Source organism: Mustela nigripes, chromosome 1 (genome assembly GCF_022355385.1).
Source record: "Mustela nigripes isolate SB6536 chromosome 1, MUSNIG.SB6536, whole genome shotgun sequence".
NCBI lineage: Eukaryota > Metazoa > Chordata > Mammalia > Carnivora > Mustelidae > Mustela > Mustela nigripes.
Genome location: NC_081557.1, coordinates 242997870 through 243024328, shown reverse-complemented (window position 1 = coordinate 243024328; position 26459 = coordinate 242997870). Strand labels below are relative to the sequence as shown.

The window sequence follows — 26459 nt, the reverse complement described above, 5'->3', positions numbered from 1 at the left end:
TTGTTTTACATATGCTGGCTTTTTAAAAGTAGGTATCAATTCATAGCCAGTGACAAAGTTCCAAGAACATACCAGTTTTGAATAAACTATAAGTATACTCCAAATAATTCAAATATGAAATAACTAGGACAAGGAGAATATAACATGATATATTCCAACTCATGAAGATCAAGTTTGTAAGGGCAATATGACGTGGGTCTGTGTGTTTAAAAAAAAAAAAAAAATCAACTGAGAAATTTACTGAAACCAACCGTAGGCAACTTGGGGTGGGGAATCTTACCATATCCAGAAATTCATAAAACACTTGAAAAAACCAATATAAATTTAATAATAAACATTATGGTCAGGCTGTTTTATTAAGGAGGCAACCACACATACAAGTTCAGCTATAGAAATGTTTGCAAATCAAACTTCATGTGATCTGAAAAAGGACCATGCGTAATGTCAAAAATGGATGTCTGTACATTCAATAAAAATTTAAACATACATAGTCTAGACCATTCTAGAGTCATACAAATATCTGGGGACACATGTTTCTAATTTCCTTTCAAAAAAACTCTTATAAAAGTGATGTACTGAGATAATTTTAAAAAGTATCTGACAATTATGAATGGTCCCCAGTTTTACAAAATGTGATTTCCAGGGCATGAAAACTGAAAAAAGTTAACTCTTCAGAGAGTGTTTCATATTATACAAACAAGTTCTGTAGAAAAATGATCCAGCAAATGCTCGTTAAGAAGATTTATATTTTTTTTCCAATTTTTTACACTTTTATTAACACACTTACAAAAAAATAACATTCAAACACTGAAAAAATTAAATAACTTTGGAAGCAGAGCTCAGAGCTCTCTGCTTACATATAAGTGACAATTCTGGGCTGTTGGCACAGAAAAATAATCAACATTCATAAAACCCTTACTACTATATATCAAACATAAGTTAAAATCATAGGCACTAGTTTATCAAATCCACATTTCTTCTGTAAGACTAACCACAGCGAATCCTTAGATATTCCCAAACAGAAAAATTGGCAATACACAAAGTCCTTCTAGTAAAAAGGCAATTTTTCTCTTTAGGAACCTAAAAGCCAATAGTCTGTGGTAGTACAACAGCAGGTAAAATAATGTTTTACCCAACTCAGATCCAAATACGTTTTTAATAAGTGATGAAGTATTTTAATAAAAAAAAAATAGACATTTTTTTTTCTGATGCAGCCATTTAAAAACAAAGTTAAATAACCTGAATACTCCTTTTGAAACAGATAATCTAACTTAATGTAATGGGTGTTTCAAATAGAGTTAAAATTCCTTGTAATTATTAGATTGCAGCATATTTTTCTTTTGCAATGTTGCACTGAAACTGAGACCTATTTTGTATACATATGGTTTTCAAAAGAGACAGTGGCAAGTTCTTTCTTTTACTTAGATTTTTACATGAGATACCCCCCACCCAAAGCAGATGCTTTCTTTATCTTCCTCTGAAAAGCAACATTTTTTAGTTCATCATCATGTGGAATTCCGGCGCCGCCCTTCCCTGACCCACACCCACCACCCTCCAATTCAAGGACAGAACTTCTTCCTTGCATCATACACCGAATACATTGGCTCTGGCAGTTTGAATCTCCAGCTGCGTGTGCTAACTGAATGACTCCCTAACGGTCAAGCTAATAAAAAGTCCCATGGTGTCATGGCAGAATGGGGGTCTTGGTTTTAAACATTTTATCATTCTCTCAACCTATCAACCTTAATGCTATCCCGGATATCAAGTCTCTCTTTTGTCTCTCAATTTCTGCCAACTTACAGAATGTCTTTTACTAACAAGAAATGAACTTATGTTCACATCTCTAAAATCCCTTCGGTAACCTGATTGCCAGTATTTCAGAGCCATTCAAATTAAGTATTTTAAAACAGACCTCACCATGAAAAAGGAGAAGCCTGCTGAAGAAAGTTTGTCTCGTAATTGTCTAATAAAACCGAAATAAGTGATTTCCAGAATACACAAGGGGCCACTAGAGAGCAAGTATTTAACAGGTTAGAGTCATACGGAGTGGGTTTCATTTGTTACCAAAAATGTAAAAATTAACGTAAGGCAGAATCCAAGTCAAAAGGGACAGTATTCTCCAAGGAGGTTGTATACAGTTACCTAGTTTGAAGTGGATCAAGTGAAGTAGGATCCAGCCGGCTGTATCTTCCTACCACGTAACAGACCGTTGTGTCAGTGAACAGTAACAATACAACGGTCATTACCAGAGATTTTGTAAGTGAAGTGCATAGATATCCCCCTTCTCTCTCATGGTACGGTTTTGTTCGAGGCTGTGAGCACGGAGGCGGTGTTAGTTAGATCAAGGATGAAGACACACACTACTTGCTCTTTCGTATCATGGAGACCTGCTAATGAAAACACGATCTCTTAGTTCTATAACAGATATGACAGCATGTGAAGACGTTGGCTTCAACAGCAAAGGCTATCTTTCCTGAGCCAGGAGCTATAAAGTTTAGAAAGATTGTACAACTGTTATTAAGCCCTTTTGGCAATCAAAACAAACAGGCAGAAGTCCGATGTGTCAATGCAACACGGCGGATGCACGGTGGAACGTTCTCTGGTGCTGGTGGTACGGGAGCTACATCCAAAACTTAAGACCAAACAAAATGACAATTTTTTCTGGTGAATCTGCAAAAATAATTTATAGAATTCTCACAAATTTAGGTATCATGTTTGAAATCTCTAGCCTAGATTTCTTCCCACCCCCATCTTCCCTTCCATCTCAATTTAGTTTCTTGGAGTACTAGTGAAACACTAGTGAAACATTTTAGATAATTAGTCAGAATATTAGTTCTCATTAACACAAATATTTATTGATGCTATTTATACAGTAAATTAGGTTGAATGCGAAGTTTTGGAGAGCTTGAATTCACCATTTTCTTGTGCACAAAGGTATTCTCTCATTTACAAATGGGCATTTCTCTTTGGCATCCGTTAGTTTTTTGCCCAGATATTGGCCTCTGTCAAATATTAAAAAATCAACTTAGTTTCTATTAAACAAAACTAAATGTGATTCCATGGAGAGTGATTGTATGATTACCAAACACATCTGATGTTAAATGTCATTAAAGTGCTGCTTGATCATCTCCGTCAGTTTGTGCTAATTAAGACAGAGAGGGCTGGGATTTATAAACCCCATGAGTCTTATCTGAACAGTCTGCATATAAAAGTTGTCTTTTAGCCTGGTGAAGGGGTATCCATGAAGCTGTGGACCTCTGCATTCTCATCTTTGCTGGTCAGTAACAGCCATCTTTCCAACTGTCATCTTTCATGCTACCATAGGTTTTAGGAGCTGGCAAGGATCTGAAATAAAGCAATTTAATAAAGTGATTTGTAAGGCTTTATGAAACGTTACCATACTATCTCCCACAGATATTTTTTTGCAGGTGGCATCCCGATCCAATGAAGGCTGCTTCAGGGGACTACTGAGATCAAAGCTCTAAACAGCCTATCAACACAACGGTCCCACACTTGGCATTTCCAACTTCCCAGATGACGTCTCTAACTGGGCCTCTGGTGACTTCACTAACATCTTTTTGTTAACACAGCCATTAGAGTTAACATAGCCACTAACAGAAAGGAAAAGACTGTCTCATCTCTTCCAACAGCATGGATCACCAACATTTTAATTAACTACTTAGTTGGAGGGGGGCAGAGTGATGAATGTGACAACAGACTCAGTGTCACCATCACTAGAGAGGTAAAATGATGTAAGTGCTTAAATGGACTTTTAAGTCAGACATATTTAGAACTGAAAGCCTTTAGTTGTATAATTTTGGTCAAATTACTTAATGTCATTAAATTTCAATATTCTTTTCTGAAACAGGGAAGTAATAACAGGGGTAATAACAGTTTAATATTTATGTTATTGTCATGCCTAATGTTACTGTAAAAATTCAGTAAGGTACAAGTTATTTAGCACAGTGCACAGCAAAAAGCTGTTATACTCTACTGCTGAATTCGGAAATGTAATAAATCTATCTTAGAATAAAAGATATAGGTAATTCAGTTTAAATTCTTACAAGATGAAAGCCATTTTTTCCCATGAAAATAAGTATTTCAAGTTTAATTATAGTTGGACTCCTAAGTGTACTGACGGTGGTAATCGCATTCCTGAAAGGCACATACTACGATTACACAGATGCATGGTTCCCAGCCTGGCTGGCCTCAGAATCACCTGAAGATGCAACAGACAAAAAAAATTACCCACAGATTTCGGCCCTCATACCAGATCTACTCTCTGGGCATAAAACTTGGGTCTCTGCATTTATAACTCCACAGAAGATTCTGATTTGCAACAAAGTTGGAAAACCACCCTCTTGGGTTATACTCAGATTTGCTAGCTAGAAGTTTTATCTTAAATCTCATGCTAGGTTCTAACAAGTCTTTATCTTTACTGAATAACATACTCAAAATGAATAAATATCACAACCAAACTGAGTGATTCTAATAGTTTTTTCTAGGAGTTCTCGTAGATGCCTAATCACATTAGGCATCTGGGTGAATTTTAGCTGACCAAAGTGGAGTGATTCTCTAGTATCTTAAGTGACAATTTCTTTAAAACAGCAAAGTAACATTTTATTCCAAGTCTACTAGGACTCTCTAGGTTTTCTATCACATGCACTGATGAGCATAATTCTAAACTACCCACTCTGCTGTCTGTCACTTACCTGCGAACAGGCTGTGCAAGTTTGCTGCGAGGCACTGGTATACCCCCAGCAGAAGGGGCACTGGGTCTGGGTAAGCCACTTCTCATCGCGGTTGTCCCTGCAGGTCTGGTTAGAGTAGTGCTGTTGATATTGTTGGGAGGATTTGCTGGGACTGTGTTCGGAACCATGGGAGGCCCAGGTGAGGAGGTGGTCTGTGTGAGCTGTGTTGTTTCTTGGCTCCCAGGAGAACCAGAGCCAGGGTTACTAAATGCTTTTACTGGTTGCCGGAGAGCCAAAGGAGATGGTGCTGCAGGGGAGCGGAATTTGCCTGGAGAAGGTACTGCAGAATGGCAAAGAAAAATCAATGTTTTTAGTAGAAACTAAGTGTAAGTGAACCAGTGCTTTACATTATACTTGATGACTAGGCCACAGTACATCTGTATTCACAAAAACTCGCTCTACAGAAATGCAAGAAATAAAGAACATTTCTGGGCTGACAAAACAAAACAAGAGAACTGGTAAATCCTAATTAACCGAATCCTTATTCAGAGGACTGCAACTATACTTCATGACAGTATTTTAACTCTGCCCTGCTAGGAATCCACAATACCAGAAGAGAAAAGGCACTGCAGGGTTCTATTTCACTGCAGCAGCTAACCTGGGCCATATTCTAGAAATGAAAAAATGGCTATGACATGTTGACTAGAATTTGGAACATACTCTCCCTTCAAAAAGATCATTCATGTAAACATGTTATCAAATATCTGGTGGCTATATTTCAAAGTCCTACGTCACCTTTAGTGTAACTTAAAACTTAGAAATAAAACATTAAAAACAAAACAGAAAAGCTTCTACTATTGTGCTTCACCAAGCAGAGAAGTTATAATTCTAAGGGCATATCAAGATGTGTTTGAAGACACAGGATAAAGATGGTACATTCTTCAAGAATGTCAATTCTAGAAGTTAACACAATTTTAAGTTAAAACAAATACTGATACATGAAAGAATAAAACATAAAATTTGCATTAATTTTTAAGCCAAAATAGGACTATAAATAAGTTTTATTATCGTGGTTGTACCTTAACGTTTTAAGTTCAGATCTCCTAGGGGACACATTCATCATTCCCTGTTTATTTGGTTTAGCTAAGTCACCTCTAAAAGGGCATCAATTTTAGTTTCTTCAAATGTCCACGAATGGCTACACACCATATAAATAAAATTTTACCTTGACTTGCTTATCTAACAAAGAATTTGGGAGGTGAAAAGGATGGAGATGGGGAAGGGGAGAGTTGGATAAAAGGCAGAATCAGGTCACCCTATTCTTACTCAACACCCATTAGTTTGGGGATGTTATGACTGAAGGGAAAACCTTAGTCTTAAGACTCCAGAAGTAGGATTATACCACACAACTCCATCTTCCTCACTTCTACTCATCTGTCTAAATGGTATAGGTAACAGTAAGGTCTACCACAGTAGCAGGTAGGAAAGGAAAAAATGGATGAGTCTGGTCACTATTTTCTACCGCTGAGAGAAAGTAGAGAGGATACACTTTAGCTTCAAAAGTCCCAAATGGGAAATTCCTCTCTTACCTTCCTTACAGTAAGATTTTTTTTTTATACATAGCCTCCTTCCTTCCCAACTGATCTTTCCTGCCAAATTTCAGCATCTCTGTACTTAAAATATATTAGGCCCCCAGTAGTTGACAGACTCAAATGATCTCTGCTTGGCTCCAAAAACCCTAGAGCCATGATTCCCAAACTTGACTGTGCATCAGAATCCCGAGGCACTTTTAAAAAAAGAACACAGAAACCCAGGCACCACCTCCAGAAAATCCGATCTAGAATGAAACTCAGATATTTATTATTAAAACCACCACAAGAGTTTCAAGCCATGATGGCAAAACTGGGAAGAGGGGTTACCTTCCTACTTGTAAACACCTATACAACTGGACAGAATATACAGAACAGTTTTCAAATATTGGACAACAGGCAGCACAGAACTGTAATTCCCGAGAAAAGGAAAGTAAATGTGATGAGCTCTGTGAGCACACCGGCTTTTCTGAGGGGAAGGACATGCTTTTTGGAATGTAGAGCAAGAAGGGTCCTGAGCAGATGAAAGTTATCTTGCTGAGCTGAGAAGACAAAAGTTGGAATTTGAGGAGCAGAATACCTCTGCTGCGGGAGCTGCTCCAGAAGACCTCCAAAACTCAGCTGAGGAGTCTGCTTGAATCTTTGGATAAATATTGTGCTGCACATATACCAAGTGAAGTTCCAGGAGACTGAGCAAAGGAAGACTGAAACACTGTAAACTAAACAAAGCCTATTACTTGAAAATAAACATATAGTAAGTTAAATTGGCAAAAAAAAAAAAAAAAAAAAGTAGATGAAAAATAAGCCAACAATAAAAATAAAATGTAATGTTAAAAGGTACTTAGTTATTCCAGAATAAAAGAGGAGGGAGAAAAAACAACAACAAAAAACAAAGATCTGAAGGGACAGAGAGAAAACAAACTGAACTTGCAAACCAACCATATTGATAACAGCATTGAGTATGAACAGCAATCACTCCAATGAAAAGGTAATGACTGTTGGTACCCACAAGAGAAAGAGCAACATGCTATCTAAAAGAAACACATTCTAGAGAATACTTTCCAAGATGGCAGAGGAGTAGGAGACCTTAGTTTTGTCTGGTCCCAGTAATTCAGCTAGATAAGTTACCAAAGCATTCCGAACCCCCAAGAACTCAACCGGAGATGTAAGAAAAGAATTGCTGCAATTCTACAAATAGAAAAGTGGCCACTTTCTGCAAGAATGACAAGATGGAAAAACTCCCTGAAAAATGAGAAGAAGAGGCAGTACTAACTGCCAGGGGCCTAATCAGTATGGGCATAAATAAGATGTCAGAACTAGAGTTCAGAATAATAATTATAAAGATACTAGCTGGGCTTGAAAAAAGCATAGAAGACACTAAAGAATCCCTTTTTGGAGAAATAAAAGAACTAAAATCTAATCAAGTCAAAATAAAAAAGGCTATTAATGAGATATGATTAAAAATGGAGGCCCTAACTGCTAGGATAAATAGGCAGAAGAAAAAATTAGTGATAGAGAAGAAAATATGATGGAAAAAAGAAGCTGAGAAAAAGAGAGATAAACAACTACTGGATCATGAGGGGAGAATTCAAGAGATAAGCGATATCATAAAGCAAAACATTATTAGAATAATTGGGATCCCAGAAAAAGAGGAAAGAGAGAGAGGGGAGCAGAAGGTATACTGAAGCAAATTATACAGAGAACTTTCCTAATCTGGGGAAGGAAACAGGCATCCAAATCCAGGAGGGACAGACAACCCCTCAAAATCAGTTAAAACAGGACAACAAAACAACATTTAATAGTGAAACTTGCAAATCTCAGAGACAAAGAGAAATACTCAAAGCAGCCTTGGACAAGAGGTCCATAACCACCTACAAAGATAGAAACATGAGACTGACAGCAGACCTATCCACAGAGACCTGGAGGCCAGAAGGACTGGCATGATATATTTAGTGTGCTAAAAAATAAAACTATGCAGCCAAGAATACTTTATCCAGCAAGGATGTTGTTTGAAATAGGAGTGATAAGCTTCCAGGACAAACAGAAAATAAAAGAATTTGTGATCACCAAACCAGCCCTACAAGAAATATTAAGAGGGGTCCTTTAAGCAAAGAGAGAGCCCCAAAGTAACACAGACCAGAAAGGAATGGAGACAATATAAAGAAACAGTCACGGGGCGCCTGGGTGGCTCAGTGGGTTAAGCCGCTGCCTTCGGCTCGGGTCATGATCTCAGGGTCCTGGGATCGAGTCCCGCATCAGGCTCTCTGCTCAGCAGGGAACCTGCTTCCCTCTCTCTCTCTGCCTGCCTCTCTGTCTACTTGTGATTTCTGTCAAATAAATAAATAAAATCTTTAAAAAAAAAAAAAAAAAAAAAAAAAAGAAACAGTCACTTTACAGGTAATACAATGGCACTAAATTCACATCTTTTAATAGTTACTCTGAAGGTAAATGGGCTAAATGCCCCAAAAAGACACAGGGTATCAGACTGGATAAAAATGCTCATCAATATGCTGTCTGTAAGGGTGCCTGGGTGGCTCAGTGGGTTAAGCCGCTGCCTTCGGCTCAGGTCATGATCTCAGGGTCCTGGGATTGAGTCCTGCATCAGGCTCTCTGCTCAGCGGGGAGCCTGCTTCCTCCTCTCTCTCTCTGCCTGCCTCTCTGCCTACTTGTAATCTCTCTCTGTCAAATAAATAAATAAATCTTTAAAAAAAAATATGCTGTCTGTAAGAGACTCATTTTAGACCAAAAGACACCTCCAGATTGAAAGTAAGGGTGTGGTAAGACATTATTATGCTAATAAACATCAAAAGAAAGCGTGGGTAGCAATCTTTATTTCTGACAAATTAGATTTTAAACCAAAGACTGTAGGTAAGAGATGAGGAAGGACACTATATTATACTTAAAGGGTCTATCCAACAAGAAGATCTAACAATTATAAATATTTATTCCTCTACCATGCGTCAGCCAATTATATAAACCAATTAATAGCAAAATTTAAGAAACACATCAATAATAATATAGTAATAGTAGGGGACTTTAACACCCCACTCACTGCAATGGATAGATCATGTAAGCAGATCAGCAAGGAAACAAGGGCTTTGAATAACAACACTGACCAGATGGGCTTCACAAATACATTCAGACCATTCCATCTTAAAGAACAGAATACACATTCTTCTAGAGTGCATGTGGAATATTCTCCAGAACTGATCACACATTTGGTCACAAATCAGGTCTCAACTGGCAACAGAAAAGTGGGATCATTCCCTGCATATTTTCCGAAAACAATGCTTTGAAAATGTAACTCAATCACAAGAAGATATTTGGAAAGAACTCAAATACATGGAGGCTAAAAGCATCCCACTAAAGAGTAAGTGGGTCAACCAGGAAACTGATGAATTAAAAAAATTGTTGGAAACAAATGAAAATAAAACTGTTTAAAACTTTTGGGATGCAGCAAAGGCGGTCCAAAGAGGGAAGTATATATAGCATTACAAGCCTTTCTCAAGAAACAAGAAAGGTCTCAGATACACAACCTAACCATTCACCTTAAGGAGCTAGATAAAGAACAGCAAATAAAGCATAAACCTGACAGAAGAAGAGAATTAATAAAGATCAGAGCAGAAATCAATGAAACAGAAACCAAAAGAACAGTAGAACAGATGAATGAAACTAGGAGCTGGTTCTCTGAAAGAATGAGATTGATAAGCCTCTGGCCAGACTTATCAAAAAGAAAAATGACCCAAATAAATAAAATCATGAATGAGGAACGATCACAATCAACACCAAAGAAATACAATTTTAAGAACATGTTATGAACAACTATATGCCAACAAATTAGCGAATCTGGAAAAATGGATTCATTCTTAGAGATGTACAAACTACCAAAACTGAAAAAGGAAGAAACAGAAAGCCTGAACAGACCCATAACCAGCAAGGAATCTGAAGCCAACAAACAGGAGTCTGGGGCCAGATGGCTTCCCAAGAGAATTCTACCAAACATTTAATAAAGAATTAATACCCATTTTTCTGAAGCTACTTCAAAAAGCAAAATGGAAGGAAAACTTCCAAATTCTTTCCATGAGTTGGTCCCAACATTATGTTAGTCCCAAAACCAGACAAAGACCCCACCAAAAGGAAGAATTACAGACCAATATCCCTGATGGACATGGATGCAAAAATTGTCACCAAGACCCTGGCCAATAGGGGGATGCTTGTGGGGCTAAGTTCGTTAAGTGGCTGCTTTCTGTTTGGGTCATGGTCCTGAGATTGAGTCCTACACTGGGCTCCCTGCTCAGTGGGGAGTCTGCTTCTCCCACTCCACCTCACCCCTGCCCCCTTGTCCACTCATGTGCATGAGTGCACACTTTCTCAGGTAAATAAATAAAATCTTTAAAAAAAGTACTAGCCAGGGCGCCTGGGTGGCTCAGTGGGTTAAAGCCTCTGCCTTCACTCAGGTCATGATCCCGGGGTCCTGGGACGGAGCTCCGCTTTGGACTCTCTGCTCGGCGGGGAGCCCGTTTCCCCCTCTCTGTCTCTGCCTGCCTCTCTGCCTACTTATGATCTCTGTCAAATAAATAAATAAAATCTTAAAAAATTAAAAAAAAATACTAGCCAACAGGATCCAACAGTACATTAAAAAGATTATTCACCATGGCTAAGTGAGATTTATTCCTGGGCTGCAGGGGTGGTTCAACATCAGCAAATCAATGTGATACACTACATTAATACTACACTACATTAATAAAAGAAAGGGCAGGATGCCTGGGTGGCTCAGGTGGTTAAGCATCTGCTTTCGGCTCAGGTCATGATCCTGGGATGCTGGGATTAAGCCCAGAGTTGGGTCCCCTACTCAGTGGGGAGTTTGCTTCTCCCTCTCCCTCTGCCCCTCCCCTGCTTGTGCTTGCTCCCTTGCTCTGTCTCTAATAAATAAAGCTTTAAAAAAATAAAAATAAAATATAAGAGAAAGAATCATATGATCCTCTCAAGAGATGCAGAAAACACATCTGACAAAGCACAGCATCCTTTCTTGATTAAAAGTCTTCATAGTGTAGGAACAGAAGGAACATACCTCAGCATCATAAAAGCCATATACAAAAAGCCCACAGTGAATATCATTCCCAATGGGGAAAACCGAGAGCTTTTCCTCTAAGGTCAGGAACATGGCAAGGATATCCACTATCACCACTGCTGTTCAACATAATACTAGAAGTCCTAGTCTCAGCAATCAGACCAATCAATCAATCAATAAATAAATAGATAGATAGGTAAATAAATAAATAAATAAATAAATGAATGACATCCGAATCCACACTCTTTGCAGATGACATGATACTCTGTGTGGAAAACCCGAAAGGCTCCATCTCAAAATTGCCAGACCTCATACAGCAATTCAGCAAAGTACAGGATATAAAATCAAGCACAGGTATCAGTTGCATTTCTATACACTAACAATGAGACAGAAGAGAAATTAAGGAGTGGACCCCATTTACAACTGCACCAAAACCATAAGATATCTAAGAATAAAACTAACCACAGAGTCAAAGTATCTATATTTAGAAAACTACAGAACACTCATGAAAGAAATGGAAGGAGACAGAAAGAAATGGAAAAACATTCCATGCTTATGGATTGGAAGAACAAGTCTTATTAAAATGTTTGCTACTTAGAGCAATCTATACATTCAATGCAATCCCTATCAAAATACCATCAACTTTTTTCTCAGAGTTGGATATGGATGGAATTAGAGGGTATGATGCGAAGTGAAATAAATCAATCAGAGAAAGACAATTATCACCATATCTCACTGATATGTGGAATTTAAGAAACAAAACAGAGTATTATAGGGGAAGGAAGGAAAAAAGGAAACAAGATGAAACAGGAGAAGGAAACAAACCATAAGCCACTTCTTCTTTTTTCTTTTTTAAAGATTTTATTTATTTATTTGACAGAGATCACAAGTAGGCAGAGAGGCAGACAGAGAGAGAAGAAAGGAAGCAGGCTGCCTGATGAGCAGAGAGCCCGATGCGGGGCTGGGATCATGACCTGAGCCAAAGGCAGAGGCTTTAACCCACTGAGCCACCCAGGTGCCCCTCATAAGCCACTCTTAACAACAGGAAACAATCTGAAGATTGCTGGAGGGGAAGGTGGTGGGGGGATGGGGTAACTGGGTGATGGACACTAAGGAGCGCACGTGATGTAATAGAGCACTGGATATATGACTGATGAATCACTGACCTCTACCTTTGAAACTGATAAAACACTATATGTTAATAAATTGAATTTAAATAAAAATACGGAAGGAAGGAATAGGTTTTAGACATAAAAACATAGGTTTTAGACATTTTAGACATAAAAACATAGGTTAAAAGTAAAAGAACAGAAAAAGCTACACAAGACCAATTATGAAAAAGCTGGAATGTCTAAAATAACAAGAGAAAAAAAAGATTACCATGAGAAATAGAGTTCAATGTTAAAGGGGTTGATTCAGAAGAGAACATAACATATACCCAAAAACAGATGTATGAAACACGTGAAACAAACTGACATAACTGAAAGCTGGGGGAAAGTCTATAATTAGATATTTCAATACTACTCCACTCTCAGTAACTGATAAAACAAGTAGGTAGAAAATCAGAAAGGACATAGAAGACAAATACCACCACCAATCAAATTAGCCTGACATTTAAAGAACACTCTACTCAACCGATCACAGTTCAAACTTTCATTAGTGGGTGAATGACTAAAACTGTGATGTATCCATACAATAAAATATTACTCAGCAATTAAAAGGGAGTAAACTGCTGATATAATAAGGATGACTCTAAAAATAATGCTGAGTTAATTAAGTGCCAGAAACAAAACAGCACATATTGAAGGACTCCATTTATATAAAGTTCCAGAAAAGGCAAATCTAATTTATGGAAACAAAGCAGATCAGATATTTGCTTGAAGTTGGAAGAACTGACAGGGAAGAAATACGAGGAAACTTTTGGGGATGATGGAAATGTTCTATGACTTTACTATATTGGTGGTTATATGAACGTGTGTGTGTGTGTGTGTTTAAAGATTTATTTATTTATCTGAGAGAGAGAGAGAGAGAGCACATGGGTGCACAGTGGGGAAGGAGAGGTAGAGAGAAACTCCAAGCCAGCTCCGGAGCATGGAGCCTGAGGGAATGCGGGATCTCAAGACTGAGATCACAACCTGAGCTGAAACCAAGAGTTAGTTGCCCAACTGACTGTGCCACCCAGGCATCCCACGAATGTGAAGTTTTGCTGAAATTCAAAATGTGTTTTTAAAATTCCACCTGAATACAGCTGACTTTAAGAAAACTTCATAAGGGATTCTACAGTAGAGCCAAGGCTGAGAATAATGACTCGCGAATAATTAATGTCCTGGTTCCCCAACAACTGTTGCAGTCTCCTCTGTAGAAAACTGAAGATGTCCACAGGGTCTGAGTACTCCTGAATTGCAAATTCCATGATTTTCATGAAGATTTTTTTTTTTAACTCTTACATAATCCATATTGCCCTTTCTACAGGTGACTATAAATATATTTTCTCAACTCCATTCTCCAAACTTAGCCTTATCTCCCTTGCCAGATCAGTCTCTACCCAAGCTGTTCCAGTGGTTTCCTGGAGGCTTACTAGGTAACTAAGGCTCCCAGGCTCTAATTTATCTAGCCACTACTTGAGGGTGTGGCCTGGACCTCATCCTTCTAGTACCAACTCCAAAAAGGCCATCGTCAGTCCTAGCTTTTCCCATGGTTGGTAGTCTTTCAGCTAGGATTTGGTTTTTGCAGGAATGCAGGTTTCTGATAGGAGCAAGAACAGTACAGTTCAGAGGATCATAAGCTTCAAAGAGTATTCTGGAAAAGTCTGGGGAGTTGAGGAAAGATGGCAATGAGGTGAGATTAAGAGATGCACTAAAACACTGTGACTGACAATCTGCTAGATGAGGGATGACCAGAGTCCTAGGCCTCCTTCTTATGGTGACTGATGTAAAGCCCATGGTGAAATTAGGCACTTACACTAATGAGACTAAGAGTGCTTCATTTCTACATGACAACCTTACACATATGGGAATATGTCTATAATGCTCTGAATGTCTTACACAAACCTTACCTTGAAAACAAGCTTTGTGCAAAGCATCTTTTCCTCTGGAATAACTTTGGACAGTTTTTTGAACTGATACTACTAATACCAGGGAAATGATTGTCTCTCAAAATTTTTATTTTTATTTTATTTTTTAAAAAAGATGTTCCTATTTATTCATTTGATAGAGACACAGCAAGAAAGGGAATACAAGCAGAGGGAGTGGGAGAGGGAGAAGCAGGCTCCCCACCGAGCAGGGAGCCGCATCCGGGGCTCAATCCCAGGACCCTGGGATCACGACCTCAGGTGAAGGCAGATGCTTAACAACTGAGCCACCCAGGCGCCCTCTCTCAAAATTTTTAAAAAATGTGAGTCTCAGACTTTCACTTGGGAAAATGGGATAGATGCATTTTTCTCTATTTCTCTCACTTAAGTATAATTTAAAACCCTAGGCATGATATTTAAAATAGACATAAAATTCTGATGTGGAGTGGAAAAAGAAGACTGCCTAGGGACCTTGAGACCTAAGGGATGACATAATCATGAATTACTAGGGTTTTCTTCTTGCTACATACACCCCAAATTGGAGCAGAAGAAACTGGCAACCTGGAAAAGCCATTAGGTGTGACAGAGGAAAAAGTCTGCTCTCTCTAGCCAAAGGGCTAGGAAAGAGAGCTTTTAGATATCACTATTCTACTCCAGCCAAACACTACAGAGAAACTGTAGCCTTACTCTCACCCATCAGCAAGGGCTGGTGGGGTGTCCAGACTACTATTCTTGTGAGGTTTAACAAGGTGCCCCATATATTCTCCAGGAAGGGGTCAGAGAACAAGGTAATCAGATGTTCTTTCCTCTCCTCATGGGTTAGTGTCAGAGGAGGTCCTGTATAGAGTCAGGACCTTGAGGATTGCTCAGTGGTAACACGCCCACCTCCACCACAGTGTGAATGGAGACGAAGTGCGGAGCCAGAACGACTACCTCCACCCACCTGTCCCCTCCGCCTTGGGTGCCAGCAAAGACTGAGTAGAAAACCCAGGTTTCTATTTCCACCTAGTAGTAATAAAATACCACCAAGCCTCAGCCATCAAATGTCTGAGTGGTGTCAGAGAAAGACTCAATAAGCCAGAAAAAACAAAACCAGAAACAAAAGTATCAAAAAAGAAAATCACAGACTGATCTCTCTCAGGAATGTAGATGTATAATTCCTTAATAAATTATTAGCATACAGAACTCAATTATATATATATATATATATATATATATATATATATGAAATCTCATATACCATGATCAAGTGGGGTTTATTCCAGGATGCAAAGTTGGTTCAAAATTTGAAAATCAGGGGCGCCTGGGTGGCTCAGTGGGTTAAGCCTCTGCCTTTGGCTCAGGTCATGATCTCAGGGTCCTGAGATCGAGCCCCACATCAGGCTCTCTGCTCAGCAAGGAGCCTGCTCCCCCCCCCCCCCACCTGCCTCTCTGTCTACTTGTGATCTCTGTCTGTGAAATAAATAAATAAAATCTTTAAAAAAAACCCTGAAAATCATAAAACAGGCTAAAGGAAAGTCACATGATCACATCTACTGCAGCAAAAAGCATCTAACAAAATTTAACACATATTCATGATAAAAATTCTGAGAAAAACAGGAATGGGAGAACCTGAACTTGTTAAAGAACATTCATAAAAAATACACATATAACATTATACTTAATGGTGAAAGACTACTTCCCCTCTAAGGAACAAAACAAAAATATATGCTCTTACCACTCTTATTCATAGTGCTGGAAGTTCTAGCTAGTGCAATAAGCAAGAAATTACAAGGCATATAAACTCAAAAGAAACGGTCTTCAGATTGTTACCTCAAAAATCCCAAGGAATCCACACAAAAAATAACTTCTAGAAATACTGAGTTCAGTAAAGTCACAGGATAGAAGATTAACATATAACAATCTACTGTATTTCTATATAGCAGTAATGAATGTACAGAAATCAAAATAAAAAACATAACACTACTTACATTGCTCCCCAAAAAGAGAAATAGAAATATTTAGATGTAAATCTCATATAAACAAAACTCAGCAAGTTTCAGCAAATAGCACAGGTTAGCTGTGAAAATCAAATGAGTATTATTTGTATAAACAGTTGGCAAATGTGTAATATTACACAAACTGTAAGGCATACTACATCTGCGCCTTCCTTATCTAGGGAATATTAGAGCCTTTCAGCCTGTTGCAGCTGAGTTCTCTGGAAAGATATTCAACAATGCCACTCAAGACAATCATCTCCCAGGCCATCCTTATAAATTAACTAAAACACAGGGATTAGTTAGGCTTTACTGTCCAAATTAATTATGACAGTAGGTTATAATTTCTCTTTACTCACTTTGGATACTGAGAATTGCACTTAAATCGAGGCATAAAATGAAGCTGTTATCTACTCTGAACAAGAATTAGAACTCTATTTATAAAACTGACATATGACTAAAAATACTGACCTCAGTGTCTCAGTTAAGCCACCTCTGAAATGAAATGGTGGGTAGTATGAGGATTCCTATTTTCAAATATTCATTGTTTTTGTCTTTTAGTAAGCATTTAATAAAAATGGTAAGTTTTCTAATTGAGGCTTAGAAAACACAATAGGCACTTTAGAATGGGAAAAACTGAGTAAATTATATATTGTTTTTTAGCTTGATAAATATTCAGAGTGTTTTATAAATAATGTATCTCAAATGTAAATAGCAACATGAAAAAAACATAGATACTCCAAATGGTTCTCTTTACAGTGATGTGTCCAAACTAAAAATTCCATTAATTGTATAATTGCTAAAAATATGTAAATATCAAATATATAGTTTACAATAAAAATATACACATTCTGAAACACTGGCCACTATGACTGATGGGGGGAGAGAAACATTTATTAAAATAGATATGCCATTCAATTAATTAACACAAAATTAAAAACAAAAATACTTGTTAACTCTCCCTTACTATAGTAAGTTACATCATCCCAGTTACACACCATCAAGGATTGTAAGAGGTTACTGACATAATAAAGACTTAAAAAAAAATAAGTTCTGGTTATTAAAGACTTCAGAGATGATGTAAATATGATTCTTTCGTTATAGTCAAAAAATCCTTGCTACAAGAGTCACTAGTGATTATCTGTTCCCACCTTTTCACTGTGTAGAAAAGAAAACTTGCCACAACCACAGAGATCAACTGAGCAATAAAAAAGAAAGAAGCTGAACCCACAACTCCTCAAATCCCAGATTGGTATTCTTCACTGGGAATTAAGAGAGAAACACCTCCGGAAGTAGAAATTAAAATGTTATTTTCACCATTTTTATTTTTAACTAGACTCAGGACATATTTGTGGGGCTACTATCCTAGACAGGTTTCATAAGACATGATACCAAGGCCTATTAAATTTGTGAAGGCTGACAAATAATCACACACACACAAAATTAACAACGCATAGAAGCCTTTGATTTCTTCTTCCATTACTATACATGAGTCACCATTATTTTTGTAAGCACACAGTTATCATGAGAAGATTTATTAGATGTAAGAGGCAGGAGACACCCCTGGGAATGGGCTTCACTATAGGTTTTCTTCCTTACATACAAAAAGATTAATAGATACGAATAAATAAGCTACTGACAAATACTTGCAGCATTAGGATTTTCAAAAGAGGCAAAAAGTGTAAACTCAGAAGTTCACAACTGAGAAATGGATAAATGAAATTTGGTATATCCATACCAAATTGGATATACATCACAATAAAAAGGAACAAAATACTAACATATGCTGTACTATGATGAACTTCGGAAACCTCATGCTAAGCCAGTCACAAAGATCACATATTGTATTTACAAGAAATAGCAGAGGCATAGGTAAAAGCAGAGACAGAAAGATCAGTGGTTGCCAGGGGCTGGAAGCAGTGGGAAATGGGTATGATATTTCTTATGTGGGTAATGAAGATCTCTAAGGTCAAAATAATTGCTCAGCTCTATAAATATAGTAAGAAACACTGACTTAAACACTTTAAAAGGATGAATTTTATTTATTTAAAAGATTTTATTTATTCATTTGAAAGAGACAGTGAGCAAGTGAGCAAGTGAGGGAGCACAAGCAGTGGAGGGAGAGGGAGAGGGAGAAGCAGGTTCCCTGTTGAGCAGAGAGCCCAATGTGGGGCTCAATCCCAGGACCCTGAGATCATGACCTGAGCTGCTTAACTGACTGAGCCACCCAGGTGCCCCAAAAGGATGAATTTTATAACTAGGGAAGAAGAGCAAGGGTAAGAAATCTCAGAAAATAAGTAGCAGTATTTTTTTTTAACAGTTTTGCAATCTCCATAGACATAAAATTAGAAAATCTTAAATCAAAGTCCCTCTCTAAATGTTTAGAAAAAAAAGTTCCAAAGAAAAATGGGCAAGAGACAAGCACTGAGGTCAAATCCCATGTGAAGTTACTATTAAAAAAAGAAAAGAGCAGAATAACATTTTTTAAAAAAGATTTTATTTATTTATTTGACAGACAGAGATTACAAGTAGGAAGAGAGGTAGGCAGAGAGAGAGAGGAGGAAGCAGGCTCCCTGCTCAGCAGAGAGCCCGATGCGGGGCTCGATCCCAGGACCCTGAGATCATGACCCGAGCCGAAGGAAGAGGCTTTAACCCACTGAGCCACCCAGGCGCCCCCAGAATAACATTTCTACTAACAGTACACCTTGCCAGAAATCGTGTCCACCATGCACACATACACAAAAGATGAAAATTATAACCTAATATCTCAAATTCTAAAAACATTTAAGAAAATGATAAAAGATATGAAAGAACATCATAAAACAGAATGGGAAACATTAAAAAATGGGTGATAGAGAACACAGAAAAGAACTGGACATAAATCATCTTAAAATGAAGTCTATGGAAGAAAGAACACAAGAGTTACCACACATGACAGATAATGCTTTAAGAGAAATAGACAATGAAAAGAAACTTTTATAGAAAAAAAATGAAGATGGAAATGGATTCAAGGGAAGGCAACAGACACAGAAGATAGGCGAAGAATATCAACACATGTACAACAGGCACCCCCACGAAAAGAAGAAAGCCAAAGCAAGAGAAAAGAATACTAAAAACCATAATTTAAAAGACTGTCTGAAATTTTAAAATATGTGCAATTCCATACTGAAAGAACACACCACCTATCTGGGGAAATAAAATCAAAATGACCAACACTAAGATATATTCTCATAAATTATTGAACTTGAGCGCCTCAATGGCTCAGTTGGTTAAGTGGCTGATCCTTGATTCTTGGCTCAGGCCACGATATTGGGGTCCTGGGATCATGCCCCATGTCAGGCTGCACACTTAGTGGGAAGTCTGCTTCAGGATTCTCTCTCCCTTTGCCCTCCCTTCACTGGCTCACTCTCTCTCTAAAATAAAAAAGTAAATCTTAAAAAAAAAATGATTAAACTTTAAAGGAAAAGAAAACATCCTTTGGACATCCAGATAAAGAACCAAAGCAATGTAAGAGAAATAACTTTTTATTCCTGAGAAAAATGGAGTAATATATATTTAAGAAAATATGAACCAAAGATTTCATATCTAGTTAATGAATTTCAAATATAAAAAGGATGGACGAACTGTCATCAACACACAAATCTGGAGGGAATGGATACTGCTTCTTTAACTCCCTTTTAAGGAACCTACTAGAGAATGAAACAAGAAAGTTCAAACAAGAAAAATGATTGGTGAGACAACAATGTACAGACAACAATGTACAGACTGGTGGTAAGCGCTAAAATATTATTTAAGTGTAGAACTAAGACTAAATAAAAGTACAAATGACTCTTCAATCTGATAATGGATATGCAGTGTAACTGCAAAAAAAAAAAGGAGCAAGCATATGTGAAAGGTTATATTAAGTATTTTCAGTAATCACATTGTATGATATTATGATAATGGTTTCCCCAGGTTTTGTGTATAATATGGGATAAAACAAATTGTTAAATGATATTTTAATTCTATCTGCTGGTGAGAGACAGAATTCTTAGAGCAAGATAAGGGAGATACAGGTGTAAGTTAAGAGATTAACTATCGTTAAGCCTTGAATTTGAATAGAAGTATCAGCATGAACTCATTAAGGCATTCAATCTTAAAATACACACAGTCAGGAATCTATGCATATATTTACTAGCTCCAGTAACTAAAAAAAACCTAGAAATAATGACCAACCCAGTAACAATTAATATAACTAAGAACTCAGATTTTGGTTTTGAAATTCCATTTCCTATCAAAGGAAATTATGACTTTTTGGAGAAATGATTAATCCGTGGCAGGAAATGTACAAGATGTGCCTATCCTATCATACCAGTTAGCAATAATTTATCAGACTACTAGGGTTATATCAAAAAGATTTGAGGGCCGGGGCGCCTGGGTGGCTCAGTGGGTTAAGGCCTCTGCCTTCAGCTCGGGTCGTGATCCCAGTGTCCTGGGATGGAGCCCCACATCAGGTTCTCTGCTCAGCAGGGAGCCTGCTTCCTCCTCTCTCTCTCTGCCTACTTCTCTGCCTACTTGTGATCTCTGTCTGTTAAATAAATAAATAAAATCTTCAAAAAAAAAAAAAAAAAAAAGACTTGAGGGCCAACTTGAAGAAACTTCCACCAAAGCTGGGAAAATGTCCAGAATGAATCAAAACACATAAAAAAAAATGTTTGAATCTATAAGAGCATAATGATACATATCTAAGAAAAATATGGGTCACCTTTGGAGGACGGTAGAGTGCCAATTTATTTTGTAACTGGTAAATAATGAGAAAGAATTAATTTATTCAGAATTTCCTAATGTAAGTATATTGCTGGGTGAGCAAAGAATAAAGGAAAGTTTCTCTCTATATAAATATTTTGACCAAAAAGAAAAAAAGGGAATATCAGAATGGAAATAAACCAATTCTGCAATACCCAATAAAGTAAGGATATAGGTATTAGGCATCAGTGACTGATAATATCACACCAAAAAAGAGGTAGTCTTGCTTTGTGCACTTGTGGCTAAAGCAGCACACCCTCTATGAAGTAGTCTTCCCCCAAACAGCAAAACTGAATCCAGTTAAGCATCTAGATCCGATTACCACTTCATGGAAATACAGAGAAATGTACTAAACGACACCATGGAAAAGACATCAGCAAGATCTGGCCTGTGGATCTACATCCACAGCTATGGGGCCAATGATCTGGTGGTTTCTTTAAACAAACTTAACAACGGTGAGTACAGAGTTAGAAGAAAACTATAAATTAAGAGAAACGTAAAAAAACATAAAGAGGCAGAACTACAGTTTCATTTCTTGGATTATCAAAATGTCCAAAGAAGTAAGGAAGTGACTGCTATAAAAATTCAGAAGAAAGGCTACTCTGGGGAAGTAGGTCAAGGGAGGATTGTGTCTGGAAGCGGACAGGTAGTTTCTGAAGTAGCAAGTTACAGTCTCCTGATATGAATGGTGGTCACTAAAGGTTGTAATTCATTAAACTATGTATTATATGGTTTTCTGAATTCGTGTTATATTTTAAAATAACAAAATTTAACAAACAGATTTATAAATTCGAGAAGTTCTACAATCTCAGAATGTGGAGAGAAGTATTTTAACAAGGTTAACGTATAGCCTAAGGGAAAACTAGAAAGTAAAGAAGTGCACTAAGCTACAGTTTCACTATTATAAAAAGTGTTTCCTATAATGGTAGCAGCATTTTTGTCTTATCTATAAACTTGGGGGCTAGGAAGGAAAAAGAATAAACTGAGGTTAATTGAAATTAGGTATTTTTGAAGACTTCCTAGCTCTAACTTTAATTTCCTAAAAGTCAGTCAGCTTTTAATCAGAAAAATAAAGGCACCAATTTCAGAGAGGAGAAAGTTTTGATTTAGGACTTCCTCTACAAAAGAAATTGACAGATGTAATGAAGATGTAACTAAAGAAGAAAAAAAGATCTTGGAAAATAAAAAAAGACTTACCAACTCTAAATGTAAGCAGAATCTATTCAACTATCATTCCAAAAACAGTGTGAAATGGCTAACAAGGATTTGTATGTTTGTAGAGAGCCCTATGCCCACTCCTTTCCCATTCTCTCAATTTTCTATAATAAAATCATGGGAAAGGGAACAACTCTTATGATTTTAACTGGATCTAAAAACTCCGTATGACAGAGCTGGCTTTGACCACAACTATAATAGAAGTAAAGAGGGACTAGACATGGGGGGGGGGTAGGGAAGGGAAGGATATAATGAGTATATCTTGTTTATGATACAGAGTCAATAAATACTTGTTAGTGAAAAGCGAATATAAGAAATTTTAAATTTTGGATCCAAGGTAACAGCAAAATTCCTAGCTTCTCCATTTTCAGATAGTCTGATATCAAACAGCATTTTAAACTCCTATCAATATGGCTTCTTATAAACATTTATCTCACCTTCTATAAATATTCAAAATACAGTGAATTCAAGCAGTATGGGACAAAAACCATCGCTAACTCATACTACATTTCCGCCTCTTTCTACTTAAAGAAACATACTTAAGGTATGTTTCTACATTTTAATTTGTCCTGATCTATGCATCAGTTTTTCTAAGTAGTCGTATTTTTCCCTCTGACTTGGTGAGGACTTTACTTTGTTTACCTCCACTTCACTGAGTTCCCAATAAATAGGAATGAAGATCTCTTTGTCAGAGCAGTTTAAGCAGTCATGCCCAGGAAGCCTTAACTATACACAATGGATTTTTTTTTTCCTTAAGGAGATGGATGGGCTGAAGAAACAAAAAAACCCTTGCAAGAAGAAAATGCAAAGAGGAATTAGTCCAGCCTTGAGTTAGTGGCATGACTGTGCTCATTCAACAGATGTTTATGGTGTGGCCCTTTGTGCCAGGCAACACAGTTCTTACTTCTCTTCCCATCTTCAAACTCCAAATACCACTAAATGCAATTAAAATCAAAGTGACCAGGGTTCCTGAGTGGTTCTTAATTTTGGCTTAGGTCACAATCTCAGGGTCATGAGATCAAGCCCTACTTTGGGCTCTGTGCTGAGCATGGAGACTGTGTAAGATTCTCTCTCTCCCTGTTCCCACTCATGCGTGTGTGTTCTCTAAAAAAATAATTAAATTCATAGTGATATTTCCAATTGTTAAGGGAACTACCTTCTCCCTCTTTCCATGATCCTTTGAGTCCTGAAAACAAGTACGCCAAATTTCTAGAAGATGCGACAGCTTCATCCCCAGGATGGGACAACTGATTTATTTGACAATTTACTGACCAGTCCCATGTTTCTCTAGTCCAGGTTTAAAGTGCCAAAGGTACGTAAGAACACATGGTGTCTGAATCTTATCTGCCTCAATTCCCTAACAAGAATAGAGAATCCCCCAGTCCAGTGCAGACCCTCTTTTTCAAAGTTGAGATATGAGGGAAAATTAGAAAATCCATTTGGCCTTGGACCCAAGAGATCCCAGTCTCTGATTCAGCTTTACCCGGTAATTAGCCTAAGTTTATTTTTTAAAGTAGGCTTGATGCCAAACATAGGGCTAGAACTCAAGACCCCATGATTAGGGCACCTGGGTGGCTCAGTTGGTTGAGCGACTGCCTTCAGCTCAGGTCGTGATCTTGGGAGTCCTGGGATCAGAGTCCTGCATTGGGCTCCCTGCTTAGCAGGGGGGTCTGCTCCTGTCTCTGACCTTCCCTCTCTCATGCTTGCTCACTCTCATTCTCATTCTCTCTAAAATAAAATAAATAAATAGACTCCAAGATTAAGAATCAAGGAATCAAGTGCTCTACTGACAGAGCTGGTCAGGCACACCTAACCTGAATTATTTTAAATCCTATTGTATATCTGTGTCCATTTTTCACCCCAAACCACAATACCAATAAAAAAATTATGAGTCTGGATTAAATTAAGAGATTAAACAAAAAGAAACAAAACAACAATAAAACCCAACACACAAACATGCAATCTTCTTTCCCTTTACTAAGACAACTAGAGGTACCAGGAATTATAAAATTGGGTTTTCCTGCCATCGTATCATGGAGGGTGGGAGTTTGGTGGCTTAGTCACAAAAATATGCAACTTTCATAGGTCGAAAAAACCCAGTAGTAACCCCAAAACATAAAACCAACCACCCAAAAGTTATGATCTTCTTAATCTAATAAATAGCAAAAAATCCTTGAGTAAAAATTTAAAATTATTTAAACCTACCTGATTCCCCTAAAAATTATGAAGCAGTTTAGAGAGGCATACAACAAAATTTATATAAACATAAAATCCTATGTTTTATTATGATACAGTAATCTCCTGTCCTGTTTTAGACACCACAATCTTTTCATTTCATGTTCCTGTTTTCACTACCTCTCACCAAGTACTCAAAAATACCTAGAAGTCTCAAAAGAAAAAAAAAAAGCCTTTGGTCCTCAAATAATTTCTGTAAGGACCCTTTTCTATTACAATTCCTAATAAGTCACCTTCTTATCTAAAGAACATATACTATCCAGTCTTTTTTTTTTTTTTTTTTTAAGATTTTTTGGATTTATTTGTGTCAGTGGGGGAGATGGAAGAAGTGGACTCCCCACTGAGTGGGGAGCCGGACACAGGGCTCGATCCCAGGACCCTGAGAACATGACCAGAGCCAAAGGCAGACACTTAACCAGCTGAGCCACCCAGGCTTATTCTTATTTCTGACAGTAGCACTGAAAGACACTTGTATTGGAGGGCTATGATCGACTTTCGGTATTCAAAACACAAATATTTACACATGCAAAATTTCCATTTGATTATTCTCTTCCCTTCAGATTCTATTATTTAAAACTATTTCCTTAAATCATACTTAATTTACCAAATCATTGCTAAAACATTTACATATAAGTGAACTTGCCAAAATATGTATTTCAGTGTTTTTGTACCCGTATTAACCAAATCTTTTTCTTCAACTAACAAATCTCAAATCTCCTCTTTCCACATAATGTCCTTTAATACTTTATCCTCCTCATATATCTTTATTATTTACTGAGATCTGAAACTGTCGAGAAGTCTACATGTCCTGGATAGGGTTAATATTTTTCCTCACTGCTTATATTTGTTATGTCCCATTTCCTCTGAGGCTTCTATTCATTCTTACTACTGCTGGTCCTACCCCATTCCATGGTATTTTCCGCAATTCTACTTCTCTCTAGCTGCTCATACATCCAATCTGTTCAAACCAAAATGATAGCTTTGGTGTCCAACCTTCACATACTTCAACTTTCAGTTCTTAAAAAAGCTACCACTCCTGTAAATAAGTCCAAACATTACCAATTAACCACAACATCTTGTTTTAATGTTTATCAACTTCTAAAAGGAAAGCATTCCCATTTCATCTTACAGATAAGTAAATCCAAAACTCAAGTCAGAAGAAAAAAATTTACGTACAAAATGTCTGGCATTTGGTTCATTTTAAAGCACTTATTAGTTCATCTACATTAAGCTAAAACAATGACCTTCAGTTTTAGGTTGGTAAGAAAAATGATAAATTCTCTAATAGAAAATGCTACATATCACTTATTCCTTTCAGAAGAGCAATCCAATACGTACCTCTGCAGAAAATAAGTTTCTTCTGGACTTATCCAAGAGAGAATGAATCCACATTACTTTATTAAAAAAAAAAAAAGAAAAAAGAAAACGTGCCCTACAGACATCAATGACTCAGTATACCAAAAGGTATAAGATTTAACTACTAGATCATTTGCTGAAATTTAAAACTTAGTAAGAGGCTGTAGTTACCTCTTTTTGTAGATGAAGTTTGAAGCAACTGTTTGGCTTTGAGGGAAGTACGAGGCAAATTTTTCAGCCTTTGCGAAGCTGTTGAAAAATAAGGAACTGTAATATTTGCCTGGAAGGACAAGATAAAGGCTATAGCTTCTGTAAACTTGAATATTTTAATACATACTTGAAAATTTATCAAGGAACAGAAACCATAAGTTGAAAATATGTTAGAAACCTAGAAGCAGAAGAATCTGAAAGTGATGCTTAGTGCATTAAGTCAGAAAGGAAAAGGGATGGAAATCTTAGTGCAAAGTGCAT

The 26459-nt window shown here is 37.3% G+C and overlaps 1 protein-coding gene across 2 annotated transcripts in view; it reads right to left on the bottom strand.

The window, feature by feature from the left end:
• Window positions 1-319: 319 nt before the first annotated feature.
• Window positions 320-26459, bottom strand: part of SLAIN2 (SLAIN motif family member 2) — an 89556-nt gene continuing 63416 nt past the window's right edge. Inside the window, exons 7-9 of one of the 2 annotated variants that reach the window (XM_059383584.1) lie at window positions 26160-26237; window positions 4713-5031; window positions 320-3345 (exon numbers count right to left, since the gene is read on the bottom strand). In XM_059383584.1, the coding sequence (XP_059239567.1) occupies window positions 3279-3345; window positions 4713-5031; window positions 26160-26237 (464 nt within the window). In that variant the 3' untranslated portion in view covers window positions 320-3278. The remainder of the gene's footprint in view (window positions 3346-4712; window positions 5032-26159; window positions 26238-26459) is intronic. The other variant, XM_059383591.1, reaches the window with a different exon arrangement.